Genomic DNA, 26803 nt, shown 5'->3' on the forward strand with positions numbered 1-26803 from the left:
AAGAGGCATTTTGAGGCACGACTGAAAGGAAATGGAATCGATTTGAATTGGGATGGGAACAGCAATGGCAAACAGGATTTGCAAAGAGGAGGAATAGAGATATGTCCTCATAACTACTATTTTAGTCTAATGGGAAACATTCGCTTTGAAGCTATTTTTAAAAAACATCTAGGACTTGAATGGAAGACAAGCTAAGAAAAAGAGAAGCAAACAGTGATGGCAAGTTTTTAAAACACAGTAACAATCCAAAGCTATGTGATCATGAATAAACACAAGCATTAGACTGGATTTGCTCTCCCGTGATATAACTTCATAGCAACTCCTCGTGCGCTCCCATCATTGACTATTCTGTTCCATGTCTTCTTTTACTTGCCACGGATACACTCTGCATCAGCTTTTCCCTGGAGGCTGTTCAACCTGAACTACTTATTAAGAGCTTCCCTGCACTCTTTGATAGATTACAAGTATATGAAACACTTCTCTTTATAGCAAGATGTTCTTATGTTTAGAATAGCATCCCCCTCGTTCTGATGTGTAAAGCAGTAAAGAAAACACACAGCAGCACTTCTCGGACAGCCTTGTCAGTTTACTCAAAGGAAACACATTTAAGATTTTCCGTCATGTATCCAAAAGAAGGAGCAACATCAATTAATTTGCCACTACTCTTGCAGCGAGAAAACCACTATTTAAAAACACACACACACACAGTAAAGTTTGCCCTGCTGGTGTAGTTCAGTTGGTTGGGCATCGTCCCAAGCACTAGGAAGTTGCCAGTTTGTTGTCCTGTCAAGGACACATGGCTGGGTTTGCAGGCTGGATCCCAGGTAGGGTGCGTGCAGGGGGCAGCCAATCGATGTTTTGCTCTCGCATCAATGTTTCTCTCTTCTTTCTCTCTCTCTCTTTCCCTTCCTCTCTCTCTAAAAATTAATAAACTATCCTTAAAACAACAAAAACAAAATAACAGTAAAGACTGCCAGCAAACTTCAGCTTCTCATGCTCCAGAAAATAGTATTTGAATTTAACAGAGGTGATACCTAGTATACTTATATTATGGTTACCCAAAACAGCAGCTGAAAAGACCTTAAAAATATTCCTTTAATGGCAGAGACACTTCTGAATTGTCCACAACAATACCATTTTTTTTTTTTGGATTGGGAAAGATCTATGTCCTATTTCTTTCTTTTTTTAAAAAAATATTTTTATTGATTTCAGAGAGGAAGGGAGAGGGAGAGAGAGATTTAAACATCAATGATGAGAAAGAATCATTGATCGGCTGCCTCCTGCACGCTCCCTACTAGGGATCGAGCCCGCAACCCAGGCATGTGCCCTTGACTGGAATCGAACCTAGGACCCTTCAGTCCACAGGCCAATACTCTATCCACTGAGCCAAACCAGGTAGGGCCTATGTCCTATTTCTTTCAAATTCTTTTCATACTGATACAATGCATAGGACATGAGAAAACCCATCAAATACTTCCATGGTTAAAAGAGATCTTCTCTGAAGGTAATTCACTGACTAGGGTGAAATCTATGAGAGCTGCACATACTCTTGGATGCCTCTAAATGCTTATATGTTTTATTGTTTCAGCACCAGAAGGGGCATATTTCAGACATCACTTTCTGCTGCTGTAGCATTTAAATATCCCCCCAGTGGATGTTACTTTTCACCTTTATTGGGAAAAATTGTTTTTTTCCACTCAAGCTGGGGCAATCAATGGGCCCATGACATTTTACGGAAAACAACAAGTTCTCAAAAACTCTAGTTGAATAATTAAATGAGGAATGGATGCCTGAAGTCGATAACTTTGCCTTATATGCCATCATGCTGCTTTGTATTTCTTGCCACTACAATCACTTAGTATTTCTTGAGTAAAAGTATTCACTGCACGTGCTTGGGGAGAAGGCAGAGAAAGCTGATGTGCACAACTCGAGGTGGAAAAATGCTGAGGCCGGATACCATGGCTCAGGCTTCCATCTCAGTGGGAAGTGAACAAAGCCTTCTAGATACTTAAAGGGAGGAAGCTTGGTGAAATATGACGGTTAAGACAGGTAGTGACAGAGTGGTCAGGCTAACCAACCAGACAGCTCTGGAAACCGAGGCATGCACAATAAAGGGAGGAAGCTTGGTGAAATATGACGGTTAAGACAGGTAGTGACAGAGTGGTCAGGCTAACCAACCAGACAGCTCTGGAAACCGAGGCATGCACAAAGAGGGGTAAGGAGAATGAGTGACAAATGTCCATACTTCTGAAATCATCATGGCAGCAGGAAGCCTGAAACCAAAAGTAGCAATGTAAAAAACCCCCAAAACTCTGTTGTTGTTGTTGTTGTTGTTTTTTTAAATATATTTTATTGATTTTTTACAGAGAGGAAGGGAGAGGGTTAGAGAGCTAGAAACATCGATGAGAGAGAATCATCGACCAGCTGCCTCCTGCACACCCCCTACCAGGGATGTGCCCGCAGCCAATGTACATGCCCTTGACCGGAATCGAACCTGGGACCCCTCAGTCCGCAGACCGACGCTCTATCCACTGAGCCAAACTGGTTTCGGCTCTGTTGTTATTTTTAAATCATGTTGCTCCCCCCCCCCCGGCCTCCTGAGATTGGTGCTTTGAAATGTGTACACTAAGATATATGTGTACACATTTAAGATATAAAAAATATGTAAGATATAAAAAGCCATTTTTACAGAACAGTACAGGGGTTAAAAGCAGAGGCTTTGAAATTAGCAGACTTGGGTTTGAATCTTAGTTCTTCCTTCCAGTTGGGACTTTAAGGAAGCTAAAAGATGAATGAGAACAATAATGTCTCTCATAGCATTATAAAGGTGATAGAGAACATAGAAATAAAGTGTTTGCTACCATGAATGCCTCAACAAATGGTTATTATTAATAACTAGAGGCCGGGTGCATGAAATTCATGCACGGGGGGGGGGGGTCCCCTCCGCCCAGCCTGCACCCTCTCCAATCTGGGTCCCCTTGGGGGATGTCCAACTGCCAGTTTAGGCCTGATCCCTGGCCTAAACCAGCAGTCAGACATCCCTCTCACAATCCGGGACTGCTGGCTCCTAACTGCCCCCCCCCCCCCCGCCAGCCTGATTATCCCTAACCACCTCTGCCTGCCGGCCTGGTTGCCCCTAACTGTCCCCCCCACCAGCCTGGTTGTCCCAACTGCCCTCCCCTGCCAGCCTGGTCGCCCCCAACTGCCGCCCTGCTGGCCTGGTCGCCCCATGCAGCCTGCTGTTCAGTCATTTGGTCATCCCTCACTAACCCCCCTGCCGGGCTGGTCACCCCATGCAGCCTGCTGTTCAGTTGTTTGGTCGTCCTTCACTAACCGCCCTGCTGGCCTTGTCGCCCCATGCAGCCTGCTGTTTGGTCATTACTGTTACTGTGACGGCATCCCAGACAATTTGCATATCCCTCTATTATTAGTATAGATGAAGGAATTCACAAAGCTTCACACAAGCAATGATTATTAGAAAAATCCACTGCTAATAATCTAGAGATTAAGGCAAAATGTCAATGGAGGAAAAAATAATATGAAGTCATATGTTCGAAGCACTGGAAAACATCCTACCCAGGAGAGCCTGCTGTCCCAATCCCTCAAAAATATCTACTCTATACTTATACCAGTTACAGAATCATTGGTGTTAATGTACTTGCCTTTTCAAATCTACCTGTGTCCTTATTAATTTTGATCATTTACAGATCAGCATGAATTACATGGATCAGACAACCAGTGAAGAAGTATGCAACTGAGTAGGCAAGATAAAGAAATGGAGATTTGATTGGAAAAAGAGGCAGAACAGCTGACTAATTAGGGGGGCCTGGAACACTTGGCAAAAAGGAGAACTCAGAAGAGGTGCAGAAACAGTGGATGCAGGCCTTCCAAATGCAGCCTGAAGTATTGTGTCTCAGGAGGATGGGAGAAAAATAAATCAAGAAGGGTGCTGAGTAACATTCCATTGCATGTAGGTACCACAGCTTTTTTATCCACTCATCATTGATGGACACTTGGGTTACTTTCATATCCTGGCTGTCTATATATATAAAAGAGTAATATGCAAATAGACCAGACGGCAGAAGGATTAGTCAGCTATGATGCACACTGACCACCAGGGGGCAGATGCTCAACACAGGCCCTGATCGCCCAATGGGGAACCAGGAATTGGGGGTGGGTAGCAGCAGATGCACACAGCGCCAGGGCCCTGATATCCCTGCCAGTCGCTCCATACACAGTGGGCAACAGAAAGTGGCATGTTAGTGGTGGGGGGCGGGGCCAGCTGATGGCAGCTGGAGAAGATTGGCTCTGATCACAGGCCAGGCCTAGGGACCCTACCCGTGCACAAATTTTGTGTGCCGGGCCTCTAGTTGTAAATAATGCTGCAATGAACATAGGGGAGCCTATATTCTTTGGAATTAGTGTTTTGGGCTTCTTGGGATAAAAGCCCAGAAGTGGAGTTGCTGGGTCATAAGGCAGTTCCATTTTTAATTTTTTGAGGAACGTCCATAGGGGCTGCACCAATCTGCAGTCCTACCAACAGTACATTAGAGTTCCCTTTCCTCCATTGCCTCACCAACACTTGCCATTTGTGGATTTATTGATGATAGTCATTCTGACAGGTATGAGGTAATATCTCATTGTGGTTTTCATTTGCATCTCTCTGACAATTAGTGATGCTGAGCATCTTTTCATATGTCTATCGGCCATCTGTATGTCCTCTTTGGAGAAGTATCTGCCCATTTTTAAATTGAATTGTTTGGGGTGTTTTTGTTTTGTTTTGTGTTGTGTTGTGTTGAGTAGTATGAGAGGAGGAGATTGAGGGACTTGGGTAAAAGAGGTAAAGGGATTAAAAATACAAATTTGCAATTAAAAAATAGTCATGAGGATGTAAAGTACAACATAGGGATTATAGTCAATAATATTGCAATAACTATGTATGGTGCCAGGTCGGTACTGGAAATATCGAGGGAAAATATGTGTAAAGTAAATAATTACCTAACCATTATGCTCTATGCCTGAAACCAATACAAAATAATATTGAAAGTAAACTGTAATTGAAAATCTAACTAACTAACTAAAATAAATAAGTAAAAGAAGAGGAAAAGATGCTCAGCTAAACTTTTTTATTCTTTGAGATCTTCCTGCATGTCTGAAATTTCATTTTTTATTTTTATTTTTTGGTATTTCATTGAAAATTATTTTCTTAAACTGTTTGGGGTAAAAACTGTGGGTTGCCAATTCTTTTTATATCCTTTCCTCATAAGGCCGATCTGAGTCATCACAATTTTCTCAAATAACCCTTCAAGACAAAGATATCTTTATTTCTGAGCTCCATAGTGTATAATACCAGAAGATTCATCAAAGTGTAGCAGTGGTTATAATAAAACAACTTTCTACAGTGAGCCTTCACCACAACATGGCATGTATAAAAAATCTCTACTCTGTCCTCTGTTCACATTTCCTTTAAAATACCATTATTTTAAATCTCCCTCAATAAGTATCCTATATAATAAAAGCCTAATGTGCTAAGTGTCTAGTCATTCAGTTGGCCATTCAACCAATCAAAGTGTAATATGCTAATGATATGCTAAGACCGCTCAACAGCTTGCTATGACATGCACTGACCATCAAGGGGAAGATAGTTGACCCCTCAACCAGTCTTTATGACATGCACTGTCCATCAGGGGGCAGATGCTCTGACTTGTAGGTTAGCTTGCTGCTGGGGTCTGGCCAATCGGGACTGAGTGAGACAGGCTGGACATGCCTGGAGCCCTCCCTTGGTCCCTCCCCGGCTGGCCAACCTCCCGCATCCCTCCCCGGTCCTGATAGTGCACCGGTGGGATCCCTTGGCCTGGCCTGTGCCCTCTCGCAATCCGGGCTGAGGGATGGGCCCCCCCAGTGCATGAATATCGTGCACCAGGCCTCTAGTGTTTTTATAAAAAAGGAGCATTGCTATTTTTGGTGCAAGTGGTCTATAAGAATTCTAAGGAGCTTTGGGATCAATCCCATCCAACACTCCCGCTCCAAGATGTCCCATTTTCATTTTTTGGTTCAAATATATTTTTATTGATTTTTAGAGAAAAAGGAAGGGAGAGGGAGGGATAGAAACATCAATACAATAAGAGAGGAACATCACCAACTGGCTGTCTCCTGCACGCCTCCTATTGGGACTCGAGCCCGAAACTCAGGCATGTGCCCTGACGAGGAATCGAACCATGACCTCTTGGTTCCTGGATCAATGCTCAACCACTGAGCCACACTGGCTGGGCTGTCCCATTTTCTTAAATGACTAAAATCCAATATCTGTCTCCAAAAAATGTATAACTATGCTTATCCCACACCTGCAGGACCTGACGGGCAACACCTGACGAGAAAAGAACAGAAGAGAGACAGGTCTTATTTATTTTTCTCATTAGGGTCACAGCCCAACTTGTTTTAGGCCAATTGCCTATTTTTATGCACCTTAAACCATGGCTTCATCCTCTGTTTTAGAAGAGAAACAACATCTTTTCGCTAAGCATTCGAATCTTAAAATAGCTAAAGATACTTAAATAAGAGATAATCAGTTTATGAAAATAAAAGCCATCAGAGAACATATTTCACTCTAGTCCTCCATACCCGAGGAAAGGGATTATTATTATTTTTTTTAAATAAGAGTGATCTTTTCATGCAAGAGTCAATATCATGACATTTAGGCTATCTTTCACTTTTAAAATAGATTGACTTTCAGAGAGATAAATCCCAAAAAGCTACATATTAAAAAACCAAGAGCATAAACAATATATTCTCCCCCAAATCCAATAGAGTACATCAAAATCAAGGAGATGGGAGGAAATCTGAAACATCTATATGCTTAAGAAAAGAGTTCTAATAATTTCTAAATAAAAGACAAATATCATTTTTTAAAATATATTTTTATTGATCTCAGAGAGGAAAGAAGAGGGAGAGAGAGATAGAAACATCAATGATGAGAATCATTGATCAGCTGCCTCCTGCACACCCTCCACTGGGGATCGAGCCCGAAACCCAGGCATGTGCCCTTAACCAGAATCGAACCTGGGACCCTTCAGTCCGCAGGCTGACGCTCTATCCACAGAGCCAAACCGGCTAGGGCAAAGACAAATATCTTAATGCAAGTGATTTGTACAAAAGGCTATTCATAACAAAAATATATAAATAATAAATAGAGCTGTAAATGTTAAACCCCATTATGTATTAATAAATGTCAACTAAATGCAAACTAAGAGTGGATTTTCATTATTTTACTTTTTTTTTTTTTTTTTGCCTCTTACATATCTAATGGCAAAGATATCTCATTACATATCTAATGGCGCCATTTGTAGGAGCTCCCACTGGGATCTGCTTTCCAGAGGGTAGTTTGACAAAAGGAATCAACAGCCTTAGACATATGCATACCTTTGTGGCAGAACATTTTCTTCCTATAATTTACCCTAAAATAATTAGACAGTAGGAAGTAGGACTTGGAAGTCAGATAGTCCTGGATCTGAATCTCATGTTAACCAACCATTTATTAGGCCTGTGTATGTGACAAAGCTACTTAACACTTTCTTATTTAATCTTCTAAGCCTTCTAAAGAAGACATAAGTCTTGATGTCCTCAGTCAATTCCTAAATGAGGATTGAAAAGAATACTTACCTATTAAGATTTTTATAGCCTTAGCCGGTTTGGATCAGTGGATAGAGTGCTGGCCTGTGGACTGAAGGGTCCCAGGTTCAATTCCAGTCAAGGGCACAGGCCCGGGTTGTCGGCTCAATCCTCAGTAGGGGGCATGCAGGAGGCAGCCAATCAATGATTCTCTCTCATCATCGATGTTTCTATCTCTTTCTCCCTCTCCCTTCCTCTTTGAAATCAATAACATATTTTTTAAAAAGATTATTATATTTAGTGAGGGAAAAACATATGTAAAATATTAGCATACTATCTGGAACCTGACAAATATTCAGAAAATCTTGGCCATCCTTAAACAGCTAATCTGATAAGGGGGCAGATATAGAAGTATGAGGATGTTCATCAATACATTGTAACTAACAGCAATACTCTGGTCAGCACATTGTTTAATGGAATACTATTTGACAGTGATTGTTAATTGCTCCATTCGCCCCCCTCCCTTCTTCTACAGTAACAAATATTTAGCTGGACACCTGGCTATCCAGAGTATCCTCAGAATTTTCTAGTTTTCCTTGTGGACACGTGGATAAATTGTGGCAAACTGCTAAGTACAACTTCAGCAATGTAACTTCAATAAGAAGTGTAAGTGTAGGCCATGCCATTCCCCTACTGACCCTTCCCACTGACACAGTTGTGAGTCAGCAGGGACACACGCGAAGAGGATAATACCCCAGAGATGGTGGAACAACAAGATGAAAGGACTTCGGGTTTTGACACTTTTGAGTGCAGACTATCACCCTGGACTTTGTTGGAGAACGCTCCATCAATCTGGACTAATAAGCAAAAGAGAAATAAACTTGATTCTGACTTGAGACACATAGTCATGTGATATTTCAACATGCGATCAAGCCATAGTCTAACTCAGTGGTCGGCAAACCGCGGCTTGCGAGCCACATGCGGCTCTTTGGCCCCTTGAGTGTGTCTCTTCCACAAAATACCACGTGCGGGCGCACATGTACAGTGCGATTGAAACTTCGTGGTCCATGCGCAGAAGTCGGTTTTCGGCTCTCAAAAGAAATTTCAATCATTGTACTGTTGATATTTGGCTCTGTTGACTAATGAGTTTGCCGACCACTGGTCTAACTAAATCAGCAATTTAAAATCACAATGTTTCATGACAGAGCAAATTATTCACTATATTTTAAATTCAAAAGTCAGATCACCAAGCCATTTGTACAGGGAAATTTTTGTTAAAAAATATTCTCCCTGCCTTCTGTGTGTGTGTGTGTGTGTGTGTGTGTGTGTGTGTGTGTACATACTTAGAAAAATTTCAGGGGAGAGGTAAACTAAAATGTTAAAAATGTTTATCTTAGATGGAATTTGGGGTTGAATTTCTGAATATCTGCAATGATAATCTTATAAGCGTGAAAAAGATTTTTCCAAAAAACAAGGAGAGCCACTATCATGCAGGAAATGCTATATATGCACATTTTTAAGTATTAAATTATTATTATCTTTATTTGGAAAATCCCCAATGTTTTACCAGAAATATTAGATTGCTTTCTTTTGAGTCACTGCATGTGCCCTGGCTGGGTGGCTCGGTTGGAGTGTCGTCCCATACATCAAAAGGTTGCGGGTTCAAGGCCCAGTCAGGGCACATACTTAGGTTGCGGGTTCAATCTCTGGTCCAGGTGTGTATAGGAGGCAACTGATTAATGTTTCTCTTTCACACAGATATTCTCTCTCTCTCTCAAATAAATGAACATATACTCCAGTGAAGATTTAAAAAAAAGACACAACATGAAATACATGCGCGCGCACACACACACACACATATGTGTACATTTATGAGAAATCTTGCAGAACTCTAAGATATATTAGGCAGAATGACTTTATCCTTAAATAGTAAAATAGAAAAGCCAAATTTAACACTTTTGAACTATTCATGCTAAATATTACAGTGGAAAATACATAATTTTAAATGCATTTAATCATTTTTTACTATGAAGAGCCACAATCGATACATTCTGTAGTTCTGGTGTCTCCACCAATCAGAAGTCTGTTTCCCTTCCTTATACCAGGCAGGCACTGGGTTTTGATGAAACCAGGATACAGCTCCGCTCTCACCACGCCTGCCTTCTTTCTGCAGCCCTTAAATATGCCAGTTCTGGCAGAAAATGAGTGCCCTTTACACTCTTTTTTTTCAGCAACACTAAGTGCCATCATATAAAAAAGCAGAGCCCATGTATTTTGTAGGGAAAAAAGGTTGTGATCAAAAATTTAGGTCACCCAGGTTTTGATTGTGAAGATGAAAAGGACTTTAACGTTTATGTCTTGATACATAAAACAAGCCACCTAAGTCTCCTTTAAACAAATATTTCAAGGAGGAATCCAAGAATGATAAAATTATGATATGTAACAACCAACTGTAAGCTCTAAGGCATAAAAAGTAATCCAGATGTATCTTACAGAACTGGCTGCTGAACCAATTATGAATGTTAACTTAATAACAGTGTTCTATATTTAAAATAACAGATCCATATTTACAACACCAAGTAACAGTAACAGAGAAGTTAGAGAAAGATGGTTGGTGGAATGAAAGAAAGCTATTGTATCTCATGGCTGCTATTGTGAAAGACTCAAAGGAACTCTCTTAACAGTTTTAAAGCATTCTACTACTTAAAATCAAATAGAAATTAACAGCATGACCCAGGAAAAGATAAATGCAAAGACTAGACAGTACATAAGGCAAAAACCAGAGCGTATGTACCTGGTAAAACAATTAAGATGCAAAAATATTAAATTGAAAAACACAAGATGAAGGAAAAATGTTGAAAAAAATATACTGAGATTTCAGATAAAGCTAAAAACTGACCGTATGATGATTACAGGGTTCATTTAATGAAAAGTTACATGAAATATCAAACATAAAAGGAGAGCTTAAAACATCTATGTCAATGCAAACTAAAGAAAGACACAATAATATCACCCAAAATAGAATTCAAACAAAATCAAGCAATGGGGGAGGGGAGCATACTTTTAGTTATTTATTCATAAATATTTACTGAGCACTATTCTGTACCAGACACTGTGCTAGGGTTTGGAGCTAGAGAGTGAATAAACCCACAAACCCTCATGGCATTTAGGTTCTAATAGAGAATCTATACTAATAAAAGGGTAATATGCTAATTAGACCAGGAGACCTTCTGGGAGACCTTCCAGACATCCTTCCAGACAAAGCCATGGTGGTGGGGCCGAGTCAGAGGCAGTTAAGGGTGATCAGGCCAGGAGGAGAGGACAGTTGGAGGAGATCAGGCCAGCGGGGGGAGAGGGGGACAGTTGGGGGCAAACAGGCTGGCAGTAGGGGGCAGTTGGGGGCAAGCGGGCTGGCGAAGGAGGCAGTTGGGGGCAATTAGGCCAGCGGGGAAGGGATAGTTGGGGGCTAGCAGGCTGGTATGCAGAGTGGTTAGGGGCGATCAAGCAGGCAGGCAGGTGAGAGGTTAGGAGCCAGCGGTGGTCCCGGACAGCAAGAGAGATGTCCGACTGCCGGTTTAGGCCTGATCCCTGTGAGGTAGTCAGACATCCCCTGAGGGGTCCCAGATTGAAGAGGGTGCAGGCCGAGGTGAGGGACACCCTCGTGCACAAATTTCATGCACCAGGCCACTAGTAGAGAATAACATAATTTAAAAATGCATATAAGTGATAAGTACTAAAGAAGAAGATAAACAGAGGAGGATAGAAGGCATTAGGGGGAGAGAGATGATCACAATTTCAATAAGGTGTCTAGGAAAGTCCACAATAAAAATGTATATTGAACAGAAATCTAAGGGGATGATGGGTAGATTATAAAGAGTTATAGAAGAAGAATATTTTAAATGGAGGGAACAGCCAAAACACAGCCTGGAGGAGAATGAGCCTGGATGACTCAGGATTAGCAAGGAGGCCAGTGAGGCTGGGGCAGGAGGAGTGAGGGCAGGGGAGGTAATTAGAGAAGTGCATTTGACCCTTATACAATGTGGGGGGTTAGGGGCACCAACAGCCACACAATCGAAACTTTGCATATACATTTTGACTCCTTCAAGTTAAACTACTCACAGAAAGCCAGATCAGTCAGGGCTTGATGAAAAAGGTAAAGCTTTTGCCTTTTATTGTGAGTGGGACAAGAAATTGAGGAAATGCACGATCTAACTTACATGTGAACAAGATCATCCAGCTGGTTTGTGAGGACAAAAGCAGGGACACCCATGGGAAGCTGGAGCAATAATCCAAGTAAGAGATGATGGAAGCTCCAAAGATGGTAGCAGTGGTTGCAGAACATAAGAAAATGCAATCTGGGAGATGTTTGCTGATAGAGCAAATATGGGTTGTGAGAGAGAAGGAAGAATCAAAGATGACCAAGAATTCTGACCTGAGAAACATAAAGAGTGAAGTTATTTACTTAGATAAAGAAGACACAGAGTTTGGAATCTAGGAGGGAAGACAGAAAAGCTTAGGTGGGTGGGAGGTAATTAACCAAGGACCTTGTATGCATATATGCATGGCCCATGGACACAGATAATGGGGTGGTAAGGGCCTGGGGCAAGGTGAAGGGGAATGGGGGGTCTGGAGGAGGCCAATGGGGGAAAAAGGGGACATATGTGATACTTTCAACAATAAATGATTATTAAAAAAAAAAGAGAGAGAGAGACACTGGAAGTTAGGAATGGGGTTGGAGGAAGAGCAGACCAATTTTGGACAATCAAGTTTGAAAGGTATATTAAATATCTAAGTAGGTAATTGCATATATTGCTCTGGAGCTCATATAAGAGTCTAGCCTAGAAATATAAATTTGGGAGTTATCTGTGTAGAGAATATAGGGATGACAGAACCATGCAAGCAGTGCGGACAGAAAAGAGAAGTGGCCTAAGGACTGAGTCATGGGGAGGCCAGTGTTTAAAAGTTGGGAGATGAGAAGGAACCAGCAAAAGTGCTGGAGGGAGCCGGCGAAGTAGGTGGCCAGTGAGACCGCCGGGAGAACCAGGCCAAGCGTGGCGTTCTGAAAGTCACATGAACAAAGCCTTGCCCAAAACACAAAGTGATCATTTTCAAAAGCTGCTGGTAGGTCAATAAAATGAGGACCCAGAACGTTGCCTATTGGATGTAGCAATCTTGAGGCCACTGGTGAGATTGATGAGGGCCGTTTTTTGGAGGGGTGGAGAGAGAACCCTGTTTAGAGTGGGTTCAGAAGCAAACAGGAGGAGAGCACATGGAGATGATGAATATAGAAAACACTTCCCAAAGGTTTAGCTGAAAAGGGAGAGAAATGGGGCAGAGGGCGAGAGGATTTATTTTTTAATGGTAGAACTAACAGCATGATGAGAAACACTCATTATTTTAACATTTAATAAGAAACACTCATTAAATTAACATCTGCTGATTAATTTGTATCATCATATGTTAAGTGAATAACTGGAAAGAAAGCATCGCTTTAGTGATGAATAGATACAATGCAAAAACTAAAATTCTGCTGTTAAAGACATCACCTTTAGCTGTAAGCATTCACACAGAGCCTCCTGCTTCAGGGTGGGAGAAAGTCCTTCCGAAGTCACACACAGAACTCTTATCCACATTTCCCAATATTACATTGTCCCTTCTGCTTTTGCCAAAGAGATAATTTATTATCAAAAATTTCTGAAGTCATAACAAGCTTTTCTGAAAACGTAGGCTACACATAACTTTATGATTAATATTACCTCCAAAGGACCACAACCATAATGGCTGAATTTTGTGTGAGGCTCTGTATACTGAATGATTAACTCATTAACTAAAATCACAAAAGCCTCTTATCCTGAATGAATAACTCATTAATTAAAGTCACAAAAGCCTCTTTAAAAAGCAGGATGAAAATATTGCATCTCTTAAAAATTAATGTTAAATTAACCCAATTCTCCTCTGTGCTCATAATTTAAAAACTTTGATCATCTAATTCATTCCCTATATAACTGTTTTAAAACCTGATCTTCCCAAAGTAAGTCCCATAGGAACCTTAATCATTGCTTAAATCTATTTGCTAATTCTGCATCAGACCAAATACCGCTGCTTCTATTATATAAAAAATAGCTTTTTGAACTTTTAATAACCTAACATTCTATCAAGCATCACTATTTCAACAAGTACTCTTTTTTTCAGTATCTTTTAATTAAATATCTGAGCATTGTAATTCTTTTCCTCAGATGTTTTTTCTCTTAATTTTGTATTTCTTAAATTATAATGCCTACATTTTGTTCTGGACATATTAAACATTTCAAAATAATTTCTTAAATAATCTATTACTAAATAATAGTATAATTGACATTAAGTTAAAAAAATGACTAATTTTTTCAATATGAACAATGATGTATTTTAGAGGGACCTTTATCCTAGTCTAGCCAGGACAAATTTTCCTGAATTCAACTTCCTTTCATGGTTATTTGCAGAATTGGGAAGTTACAGAGGTCTGCAAATAATTTCTATTTGCCTATTAGTCTCATAAATATTTAAACTCTTTTTATTGAATAGAACACTCACTTCTATAATACTTCACTAAACATTTGCCTCATCTTGATAGACTTGATTTTAGCAATCTATTTTTTCATAATCTCTTCATATTTCACATATCTTATTGTGAGCCACATCCAGCTACACTGTAAAGCAGTTCAGAAGCCCAAAGAGAAGAAACTAGGACTCTTGTCACAAAACTTAGTTTTAGAATGTCCCTCATAGACCCCCAAGCAGGGCCGGGCATAACTCTGCTATTCTCACATTTTTATTTTTATTTTTATTTTTTGAGATTTTAAGTATCAAGAACACTGGCTCTCCTTTCCAAGTAAAATAGCTTTTATTCTACAAATCTAAAATGTAGTCTTTTAAAAAATTTTAAAGCACTGGACACATGATAAAATGCAGACAATAAAGCTATTGACAGCAACAGGTAACCAGTGGCTATAAAATTTACAGCGCTTTCTCCACACTTGAATCGAACAGGATCTCACGTATCTCAGATCTTGTTCTTGGTTTAAAAAAAGGATAAAAAGAACTGAGAGAAATGCTCTTGGCTGGCCCTGGAGGGATGAGGAGGTGTTAGTGACAAGGATCCGGTATCTTTTTGTTTCACTAAAACCCTGGTTTGACAGGAAACATAGGGAAAACTTAGCCACAGAAATGGCGCATCCGCTGTGCAGGCCAACAAGTAGATTCTCCCACCACTACTTAGAATAAAGAAACTTATAGTCCTCTTTCTCTCATGTTTCTGGCCACAGTCATCTTTCTTCCCTTCTTCTGCATTCACTATTGTACTCTATTCCAATCGCTTAATTTTCTTTCTTAACAGCCTGAATGCCAAGAGGAAAAGCCCTTAGAAAGTGGTCCATGAGAGTATGCCAATTCAGTTCAAAATCTATATAGACTCTTGGGTCTGCTAAAATGAGAATGTGATTTGATTGACCTACTTTTCGTTTACTTTTTTAAAATAAGAGGGTGAACTGAATTCTAATTCTGAATGCTGGAAATGTGATCCCAAGTTCCTTACTCTGCTAAAGAGTGTGCTGAATGAGATGGGGTGGGGGCGATATTTCTCATTTGACTAGATGGATCCTATTGAATTTTCTGTTCTTAAAGTGACTGCTTTGGCAGGAACTTCATCCCTTGATTTATGTCACAAGTACTTACTGAGCCCTACTTTATCAGTCAGGGGTCTTGACAGACCAGGGCGTGTTGTATCCCTTGAGACAAGACTCTTTCAAGGAAGAGAGTTATGGATACAACATGAGTGATGTTTCCCTTTCTGGGGCAGGGAAACGTGATGTGTTAGAGAAGGTTTCACAGTGCACGTAAAAGATAACTAGGGATGCAAGAGGCCACAGCCTCCACAGGAAAAGGAGAAGCTTGAGCCAAAGTGAAGGGCACAGGTGTGGAGGGTCAGGTCAAGTTGGACAGGTAGCCCGAGTTCAGGTTTGAAGCACCTTAAATGCTCTCGTAAGAGCATCACATGATATCAAGAGTTATATGAATCTACGGATCCCTCCCAATAATGAGTAGAAGCAAAACAAAATCCCATCTAATATTTTCTAGTTTCCAATAGAGGAATAGATCTTATTGCTCTATTTTGTTTCATTATTGAAGCTAGTTTTCAATGAATTTCTTTCTGAGAATTACAGAAACACACTATGTAAAGGGAAAAGCATACCAACAATATTTGTTGCTACAAACTTGCATAAAACTTTTTAACGTTGGCCTTAGACAAGTGGTCGGCAAACTGTGGCTCTGTTGACTAATGAGTTTGCCGACCACTGCCTTAGACAAACAATAATTTGTGTTAAGTCAGTAATGACTATAGCATGTTTATTGAACTTTTTGCCTAATGGGAAGCGAACAGGTTGGTTTCCTCGGTTAATAAGATTTCCCAGCTTAATAGGGAATGGATGTGTTACTATTTCCATGGCTCTGTGTGTGGGTATGTGGGTGTATGTATGTATGTGAATGACATTTAGTGCAATGGAGCTTTCCAGCTGTGTTCTGATGAACAAATAGGTGTGTATTTGGGATTTATAGATGACTGAGCAATAAATGTGTAATATGCAAAAAACTCTTCACATAAAGGTCCTGAGAGGTCCAATCAGTGGAAACACACACTCCAGCCTACAGATCCTAACTGGGATAAATGTGAACACATTTTCTCACTGAAACTGCATAGTCTGGCATATTGGCGACAGCAGAAGGCAACAAACAAGCACAATCACTTCCACACAAAAATCTGTATCAAGTTTTCTTGATGACCTGTTTTCAGGATTTCCTCCAATAACGCAATCACCCAAACCAATCTCCAGAAGACTGTGTGCTGCAGTCTCAAAGCCTCACATTTAGAAACCCAGCACTCCCCATGGGCTCATAATAGAAAACTCACTGCATGAGGTAACCTTCTGTCACCATTTAGAGAAGACCCAGCCCGTCTCAGGTAAAAGGATTTATGCACCATAACCATTACCAGAGTGATTATTTGGCTAAATATCATCTTCATTTGCCTGAATGCCATTGAGTCTGATGCATCTTCACAGCTCAGCGTGTTTGTAAAAATGCACCAGTTGCTTTATTTTTTTTTAAATGGCAGATGCTGTAGGATTCTAATTCCAAAATGTGGAGGAGGAGTAGAGAGAGCCGCCATCTTGAAAAGCTCCCACCAAACAGGGAACTGGAATATTTTCCTTTAAAAGAAAATGATGGTTATTTTATCATTTCAGGGAATGGAGCGATTAGTATAAAATTTTGAATAAATTACTGAGGAACAAGGAAGCATCTTGTGTTTTCTTGATTTCTTCTGCCAAGAATACTAAATAGCTAAAATGTAATGAAAGATAAGGAAGAATAGAAGTTGGAATCACAGGCAAGAGGGATACTCTCTTGTGGGATGGATGATGCCCAGACTGTACTGCATCTTAAAGGATATAAGGGCAACATGTACTAGCCATTCTTGACTAATTAAAATTTATTTCATTCTCTGCGCTTCTTTGTCTAAAATTCTTGCCCCATTTTGATAAACTCTTACCTAAGAATCATAGGCATATCCACCCAGTCTTTGAAATCTTAGCACCAAGAGTTTATCTTTGAAATAAAACAGCAGTTGCCACTACCAAAAATTAAACTTTGCATTGGAACAGACATAACTATGGAAATTCTGTGACATTTTCTTAGCAGTAAGTGTTGAACAGAACATACAGGATGAGTGTTTTAACAAATATATTGCTTCTTTATCTTGCTATTTACACTACTATTTTCAATGTGATAGGGTATGTAGGTGAAGTAAATGCATTTCAGACTAGAGATGCAAAACCCAACCAACTTCTGTATTGAAGCTTCTCTTTGGGTGAGTAATCTGAAATGAGTAATAAATATAAGCTTATCTTTTTGTTTCTGTATCTAGCAAAAATAAGGGAGAAGGTACAAAAGGGGTTTCAATGATGAAATGAAACAGTAAATGTCTCAAAAGGAGAAAGTGCTGCTCAGATGCTCACAGAGATATTTTTAAATGAATTCAACATCTTTATTTTGTCTGCTCTTTTTATGACTTTCTACAGACTTAAAATCTGATACATATACTCTAACATTTATTTCATTCTTCTCTATTCTGGTATACTCCCACCAGGGTTCATTTTATATCTGTAGCAAAATTAACTCCTGAAAGAGAAAAAACTATGGAAGTCCAGCACAGTGCTAAGCAAACAGTAGCAGTTCAATGAGGATCTGGTGAAATGAGTTCTATTGATCTCAACTGGACTCAGCCCTCTGAGAGGCACAGAACTGTATTCAGGTCACAGGAAGAAGCAGACCTTCTGCCTCTCCTTTCTTTCTGTGGGAGGCAGGAAAAAGGCAGGCTCAAAATATCCAGGATAAGTCCTACCATGAAGCTTAATTTTTCTAAAGGATATAATCTTATAATTAGAATGCTCGAAATAAGGCACTATCAATTTTGAGAAGTAGAAAACATATATTCTTATATATTTATTGTGTGTATATATGCATATATGTACAATATACATATATAGTTACATATAAAATACTTATATAAATATCCTATATAATAAAAGGGTAATATGCAAATTGACCCTAACCGTGGAATGAGCAGTTGCTATGATGCGCACTGACCACCAGGGGGCAGACGCTCAATGCAGGAGCTGCCCCCTGGTTGTCAATGTGCTTCCACAGGGGGAGTGCCGCTCAGCCAGAGCCTCTCCCGCCACCTCGGCAGTGCTAAGGATGTCCCATCCGACTAATGGCTTAGGAGTGGGCCTAAGCCGTTAGTCGGACATCCCCTGAGGGCTCCCGGGATGCCAGAGGGATGTCTGATTGCCAGCTTAGGCCCAATCCCCCAGGGAGTGAGACTAAGCCGGCAGGTGGACATCCCCCAAAGGGTCCCAGACTGGGAGAAGGTGCAGGCTGGGCTGAGGGATGCTCCCCCACCCTCGAGTGCACGAATTTTCGTGCATAGGGCCTCTAGTATATTATAATGCATATTACATGTCATTTCCCCACTTTGTAAGCCATCAAGGGCAAATTTATCATAATCAAATATTACTCTTGAAGAATCCATTCAGCCATACTTCTTAAATATCAAATTCTTGCATACAGCTCTTAATAGCACAATATAGTTACATTTCTTCATTACACAAGAAAAACTATGCTTGCATTATCTTTCTTAAACTTAATTTATTTATTAATTTACCACATCATACATCCTTAATGTATATTGTGACATACATATGTATATTGAAACTAATGCCCTTTCCTCCAACAGTGACCCTTGAAGCCCTACCTACCCACACTGCAGGGTCTACACCCAACCCTGTCTCCTGGAAACCTTCCCAAAGGTGAATCCAGTTTACACTCCCATACAACTTGCACCTTCTTATTCTGCAAACTCTGCTATGTATGAGAGACCTTTATGGATGGATCTCTCTCAGGCAAAGGCTTAGCAAACCACTAGAGGAATATTCTCTCTAAGGAAATATTTATCATAAGGGAGGTGCTCAGCAAAGACTCACTGAATTGATTTGTGCTTGTGTCCTCACTGTTAATGATTAAGGAATATCAAAATAGTTATTTGGGCCATCTGAAACAGTTCTACATTAACTTTTAAATGGAGCTATTAGTAATTTTCAAATATAATAAAAAACAAATAGCCTATACCTGATGAACATGAAAATGTTATTTTAAGAAATACACACAAATCAATTGCTGAAATAAAAAATATGGCTATATTTTATACCTATTACATAACAAAACAGTAAGTCTGATTCTAGCAACTTATGCATGGAGAAGGAAAATGAACAAGACAAACGGAGAGCAAGAATACGTGTCATTGACAAAACTAAGTATATTATGTGCCTATATTGCACCTGGGACTCCCATCTCAGAGGCTGGTTCAGGTATCCATCCACCTGCCGACAGACTTAAATCTCTGTACCAACTCCAAGACTGTCTGGCTGAGGTTCCTCTGGCTTGCAAAGACTCTGAGGTCAGCCACTGTAGTCCACACTCCTCCTTCTGGGGTTACTCTGGCACTGAAACTGCCTTCAGAAGAGGAGAAAGCACCGTGGCCTGTTTGGCTCAGTGGATAGAGGGCCAGCCTGCAGACCAAAGGGTCCTGGGTTTGATTCCAGTAACGGACATGTACCTTGGTTGCGAGCTCCTCCCCAGCTCAGCCCTGAAGGCAACCGAATTGATGTGTTTCTCTCACATCGATGTTTCTCTGTCTTTCCCTCTCTTTTCCACTCTCTCTACAAGATCAATGGAAAAATATTCTCAGGTGAGGAGGAAGAAAAAGAAGAAAGAAGAAAGGAGAAGAAGAAGAAGAGCAGAAAGTGATGGGAAGTTTTCCAGAACCTTTGTTCTGTGGCACTAGCTGTGTTTTAGGATAGCATGAAACTTGCAAATTTCTCTACTTAAGAAAAATGAACTAAGATTAGTAGTATCACAAGGTTAACGTAGATTTGTGTTTTTTAAACCCTGGCTGTATTCTGTAATCACCTGAGGAATTTTAAGAAAACATCTCTGTCTGGGCCCTGTACCCACACATGTATTGGATCCAGGGTGGGGCCCAGACATCAGTATGTTTTAAAAGTTCCACAGGTGTCTCAGTCAGCTCAGGCTGCTATAATAAAATACCATAAACTGGGTGGCTTAAATGACAGACATTTATTTCTCACTAGAGGCCCGGTGCACGAATTCGTGCATGGGTGGGATCCAGCCAGTCCATCCCAATCTGGGCAGATCCATTTGGGCCAGCCAGGGGAGGGGAGAAGGGAGGTTGGCTGGCTGGTCCAACCCCCTGGTCAAGCTCCCAGTCGAACTCCCAGTCGAGGGGACAATTTGCATAAAAGCCTTTTATTATATAGGATCATTCTGGATAATGGGAAGTCCAGGATCAAGGAGCCAGCATATTTGGTTCTGGATAGGGCTGGAGAGGTCTCTCTCCCTGGCTTAGAGACAGCTGCTGTCTCACTGTATCCTCACAGGGTAGAGAGACAGAAAGCTCTGGTCTCTCTCTCTCTTCTTATAAGGACACTGATCCCATCAGGGGGGTTCCACTCTTATGACCTCCTCTAGAACAAATTACCGCCCAAAGGCCCTACCTCCAAATCCCATCACAGTGGGGAATAGGATTTCAACATAGGAATGTTGGGAGGAGACGTAACACCAACCAATTACAAAGTGCATGGAGGACTGAGAACCATTGACCTAGATAAATGGTTGTCAATCTTTATTTGCACTGAAACAAACATGACAATGATATTGCATGTGTAATGCACTCCTGTGGGCAGACCAAGATTCTGCACAATTCTGTATCCCATTCAAGAAAATGTGTAAGAATGCAAAAGGGTAAAAGCGTTAATTACAGAAATAATTTGTACTCTAATGACAACGTAACTTAAAATCATTGTGAAAATCTAGAAAGTTCCTTATGTCTGGCCAGCATTTTATTATTATGAGCACACAATCAGGACTCTGGTGGTGACCATGATCTCGGCCAAAAGAGGTCTTTGTAAACAACAACAGTTTTTTTTTTTTTCCTATTCAAAGTTCTGGATTAATAAGTTCAGAGAAAACGTCTAGTAACAATCTCCATCTTTCAGTAAATATATCAGAGCTTTAGGATTCAAGAAATAAGCAGTCCAGTCAGTGACAGTGAAAGAACAGAAAAAGTATGGAGTCAATGCTCTTGGGGAAATCAGAGAAAGAAAGATAGACTATTCTACAAGTGTGGGAAAGTAATTTTACTCGTTGTTATGAATATTTTAACAGAAAGTCCTTCTTTCCTACCAATTAATGCATTATTCTTTCCAAATATATAAAGACTAAATTTCTAAGTAAACTTGTAAAAAACTTATCTCCTGCCAATGTGTATAATGTGTACATAAATTGATTCATGTTTATTGAAAGAGATCAAAAAGTTTACATTAACCAGGACTTTAAATACTTTCATATATGTGTGCAAATATGAAAAGAAAAAATAAAGACAACCTGCCCATTTTAGGGCACTAGAATTTTTAGGCAAAAAGAAATGTTAACACATCTTTTAAAAATTATGTTAACCACAAAGCTCCCCAAATTATATCACAGTAAGATATTTTTAAATAATGGTATCAAATAGAATCAATATCCTCCCTATCAAATTCTTCATCAAGATGCTGGGCAATGCTGAGGGTTTTTTAAATCTTAAATTCGTGCTTAAAGGAAGTGAAGATGAATATCAATGGCCACCAAAAAACAAACAAACAAGAGAAAGAAAGGAAGGGGAGTAAGGAGAAAATACAGCAAAGATCCTAAAAGAGGACCAAGTCTTTTTTTCTTGAGTTGAATTCAAATGGAACTGGGTGTGGGATGAGTTAGAAATCCTCAGAGGAGTTAAAAACAGAAAAAAAGACTTGTTCTTCTTTTAGGATCTTTGCTGTATTTTCTCCTTACTCCCCTTCCTTTCTTTCTCTTGTTTGTTTGTTTTGACTGACTAAAAACACAGTCTTCATGGGCTCAAGGCACTTCATTTTTCATTACTGACCACCCCTCACCCCGACTGCCCACTCCTCCCTAACAGGTAAACATGAGTATATACACAATCACATGCACACACCCGCACAGGCACATACAATGACTTGATGCCCTGCTCCCTGGATCATATCCAAGCATCATTAGTGCCAACTCATCTAGAATTTAACCTTCACTCAAAATTGCTGCTGTGACCACACTTACAGTATCCATCACAGGAGCTCCATTTTTAAGGCACAAGTAGTGTCTGGATCTAGGTGATGCTTATGGGCCCTTCTGGGAGAATAAAAGAATGTGAAGATTAGGTGCCAGAAGTGGCATTAAAGATGGGTGGCTCAAAGTGAATAGTGACCTAACTCTAGGATTGGGGTCAGAATCAAAAGAAGGAAATGTCAGATGAAATGGACCCATCTCAACAGCAAAAAGCTACTGCTGTCTAAGAACCTTCACAGTTCTTTTACTCTATGACCTATACATTAAATATTTACCAAGTACCTACTATAGGTTCTAAGTCCAAGAATCCTAAGTCCAAGCGTGAATGAAATACTGTCTTTGCCCTCAAGGAGCTAGAGGAGGAGATAGAGAGATACACTAGAAAATGATAAGGTGAATGCTAAAACCCATCACGGATGATGTGCTGTGGGAACAGAGCACTCACTTCTGAGCTAAGAGCTAATCTCTCCCCTTTAACACCAGTCTATACAGGCCACAGAGTGGCTACTGAACTGTCTTCACTATTAAAGCTCTACCATGTAGCCCCCACCTTCTTTAACAATAATATTTAAACATTTACATTTTGCATACCTTGCAGGGCTATAACTCAATTCAAAGATCCAGAATGCTCATTAGTTCAAAGTAACTATTCCTTAAAAGCCCTTAAAACAGTTACCTCTCCTCTATGACTCACAGTTAAGCTTCCTTACAGGAAAGCCACCGCAGCTTTTCCCATTACCTGTTCAGTGGGTCAAGATTAAATAATAATTAGAGTCACATAATCATCACATTAGTTCTCCACCTAGTAGCACACCTCTCAATTATTTTAGAGAAGGTCCAGATTCACTTAGGGGATTATCTTAGAGTCATCTTTAAGTTCCGCCTCTCTTATTAAGAATCTCTAGCATTAAATGTGTTACTCATGTGGTTTTTATAAAAAATAATATTAAGTCAGGTATCAGAAATCAAATCCACAGTAAAAACTTGTTAATAATCTGGATACTAGGCTAATATTTACATGTCAAACTAGCTCAGAAGTTGTCCAAGTGCGGACCTGGACCTAGCATCAGCATATCCTGGGAATCTGTTAGATGTGGATTCTCAAGCCCCACCCCATACCTACCGAATCAGAAACTCTTCAGGGTGGGCCCTGAAATCTGTGTTTTAAGTTTTTTCTGGTGATTCTGATGCACACTAAAGTTTGAGGATTGTAATCTAGCTAGTTGGCAAAAACAGTTCAGGCCACAGGCCAATCTTGACAGAATAGTCCAAGTAAGATGAACTCACAACATAGTTCACAATCCCTCTCCCCCAACTAAAAAGAAAACCCCTAATGTTTCTCTTTAGTAACTTGGAAAAAAGTTTTGTTTCAGTCTAAATAGTTTAATGATACTTTGTCTATGTTCTGAAGTTCTTTGAGGGATGCGATTGGTCTATATGTTCATTCAAAACACCAGAATATTTTGGACAAAAAGTGACAAGGTCATTAAGATAGTCTTAATTGCTAATAATGAAAGCATTAGTGAGTTCTACAAATTGTTACAAATAATGGTCAGAAGGGCAGCCCAACATTCAAATTTTCTCAGAGCTGTCACCTGGCACTGCTGGCCTCAGCAGGCAGACCTCTCATGAGCACCTATTACCTGTGCGAGGTCTCTTGGCTTCAGGGGCACTGAAGATGAGGAACAAACACATCCACAGATACCAGAGTAGATGCTGAGGGAAAGATAATTGAAGCGGAGGCCGAATTTTTGATTTGTAGATAATGTGCCTCTGCTTTTTTCAAAATGTGCTACCCTAAGCCTGTAGTCAACACTGTAAAAGGCCAACTTTGTCAAAATGGAGAAAGGATAATAAAGGAGTCAACTGCCGTCTCAAAAAAAAAAAAAATCCAATTTGAATCCTAAAACAGGCTTATATTCTATATAATCACATACACTTGTGATACTCTTAAACAATTAATTTAATCCTTTACAATCTAACATCATCAAAGCATTAAAGAAAATATCCAATAAACTAAAATCTAAATAAGCAAAAGCAACAAGCTACAAATTATGCTTTATTAAGAATTTGCAAAATGTGGCCTATTGGAATGGGATATCATTCAGGCACAAAAAGAAATGAAGTACTGATACCGACTAGAGGAAGAATCTTGCAAACACGATGCTAAGTGAATGAAGCCAGCCACCAAAGACCACATATTATATGACTCCATTGATATGAAATACTCATAGAGGCAAATCTATAGAAGAAAAAGTAGATTAGAAGTTCCCAGGGCTGGGGTCAAGAGAATGAGGAATGCCTATTAATGGAGTTTATGTGATGGGTGATGAAAATGTTATAATTAGATACCAGTGATGGTTGCACAACTTTGTGAAAACACCCAAAACTACTGAATTGTGCACTTTAAAAGATGAATTGCACGCCATGTGAATGATACCTCAATTAAAAAGAATTCATGGTATACTCAGGGGAAGCCGTTTGGAAGGCATACAAACCAGGATTCTATAATTTATTTCTATACTGCAGTGAGGTGTATTTTAAATAATCGTCTAAGTACCAAGGGGATCTGGCTTTGTTGTTAAAACAGATCTACAGAGGAAATGTAAATTCCACAGGTGTGTATCTGATGACCACAACACTAACGAAAAATGTCTTCCCCCTCTCCAGAGTCAACTGTATGATGCTAGAGAGAACCAGGACCAGAATCCCCTGTAAGTCTTAAGTGTCACCGTGTGCATCACATCACCCCTGAGTACTTCCGCAAAGCTTCTGGGATTTATGTTATGACCATGTATCTGGGGGGTTGGGGTGGTGGCAGTTATCACCATGTTTGCAATACAATTCTAACTAGTTAGAATATGAAATTATTTTTTCTTGTACATGTGACTGTGCCAAGAACAGCACCCTCTATTGGACGAAAATGTAGGCTAATATCTACTTGAAGATGAACAATCCAAACATTTAAAAAAAAGTGTTATCCTCTAACTAAAAAGAGTACATGCACCCATAAATGGAGGTATGCTTTCCAACTTTCAAGTGCATGCCTCCAGACCTATTACAGTCCATTATAATAGCAAATCTTTCTAAAGGGGGGGGGGGGGGGGAAGACATTTCTTTAATAAAAATGCAAAAAATCCAATCTTACAATTCTTCAGGACAATGGCTACTTCTGAGTGTAGCTCCAGTATTTAATGTGTAACCTAAAAGGGTGGTGGGTGAAAGATGAATCCATGGATAAACAGATCAACCTACAGCTCTCTGGCTTCGGCACCAGTGGCGGGAGGTTGACAGAAAGGTTGACTGAAACTTTCTTTAAAGTAACTGCCCAGACTTGAATGTGACTAAATTAAAAGAATGAAAAAACACTGAAAAGTCAGGTTGGTGCTTGTTCCTGTTACTACCGTTCAGGTGTGGTGTGAGTCGTGGCGGGGGAGGGGGGAGAGTGGTGTGTGTGTGTGTGTGTGTGTGTGTGTGTGTGTGTGTGTGTGTGTAATGCGCGTGTATTTTTCATTCAGGCGCGTGTATTTTTCATTCAAGCCCATAATATCCGTAGCCTGAACGTAACAGCAAAAACGTGATGTAGTATGCAGCCCCGCACCACCGTCATATTTATGGCTGTTTTTATCTTCTCTGGGTGCCGAAGGAACAGGCTCTTTCTACACTTTGCAAAATAAGAGCGAGAGAAGCCGTGAGGACAGGGGCAGTGATCGCCCAAGTCTCTGCCGCGCGGGCGGGAGCAGGAGTCCCCGCGGGCGGACGGACGGAAGGTGGCGGAGGTGCGAGGTGGGGCGGGGCGGTTCTCCCACGCTGCTGACACCCTGCGGGACCCCGGTCCACCGGCCCCTTTTCCTCCTTGCTGCATGGCGGCGAGAGAGCGAGTACCTAACGCTCTGAAATGCCCCCCACCTGTGTCCCAAAGGATCCCCGAAAGGAAACCCCCCGAGGTCTCATCACTCACCCAGGCGGCAAACACACAGGAGCTGAATGAAGGCGAGGAAGCGCGTTAGGATGAGCATTTCCAGACGCTCCGGAGGCCCCCGCCACGCGGCTGCTCAGCTTCTCGGGGTGCAGAGGGAGGGAACGTGCAGGAAATGTTTTCTCCTCCAGCATATAGATGTATAGATTGATGTGAGATTGTGAGTGTGTGTGTGGGAGAGAGAGAGAGAGAGAGAGAGAGAGAGAGAGAGAGAGAGAGAGAGAGAGAGAGAGCGCGCGCAGGGACGCGCGGTGGTGTTCGTGGGAACAGGAGCCACTAGCCGAGGCGCATGTCGGCCAGCGAGCGGGCGGGCGGGCGGGCGGGCGTCGGTCTCCTTCTCCGGCTGCGGCGACCGCGATCTGAGCGCTCGGAGCGCAGCGGCGCCGGGTGGCGGGGGCGCGCCGGGCCGGGCTGTGCGCGCCGCCG

The 26803-nt window shown here is 40.8% G+C and overlaps 1 protein-coding gene across 1 annotated transcript in view; it reads right to left on the reverse strand.

Moving 5' to 3' along the window:
- The window catches only part of PTPRZ1 (protein tyrosine phosphatase receptor type Z1), a 197500-nt gene extending 170990 nt beyond the window's left edge, over positions 1 to 26510 (reverse strand). The window contains 1 exon segment of the mRNA XM_054726188.1: positions 26360 to 26510. Within this exon segment, the coding sequence (XP_054582163.1) occupies positions 26360 to 26417 (58 nt within the window). The 5' untranslated portion in view covers positions 26418 to 26510.
- Between the last annotated feature and the right edge of the window lie 293 nt (positions 26511 to 26803).

The sequence above is a fragment of the Eptesicus fuscus genome, chromosome 14, assembly GCF_027574615.1.
Source record: "Eptesicus fuscus isolate TK198812 chromosome 14, DD_ASM_mEF_20220401, whole genome shotgun sequence".
In the NCBI taxonomy this organism is placed as follows: Eukaryota; Metazoa; Chordata; class Mammalia; order Chiroptera; family Vespertilionidae; genus Eptesicus; species Eptesicus fuscus.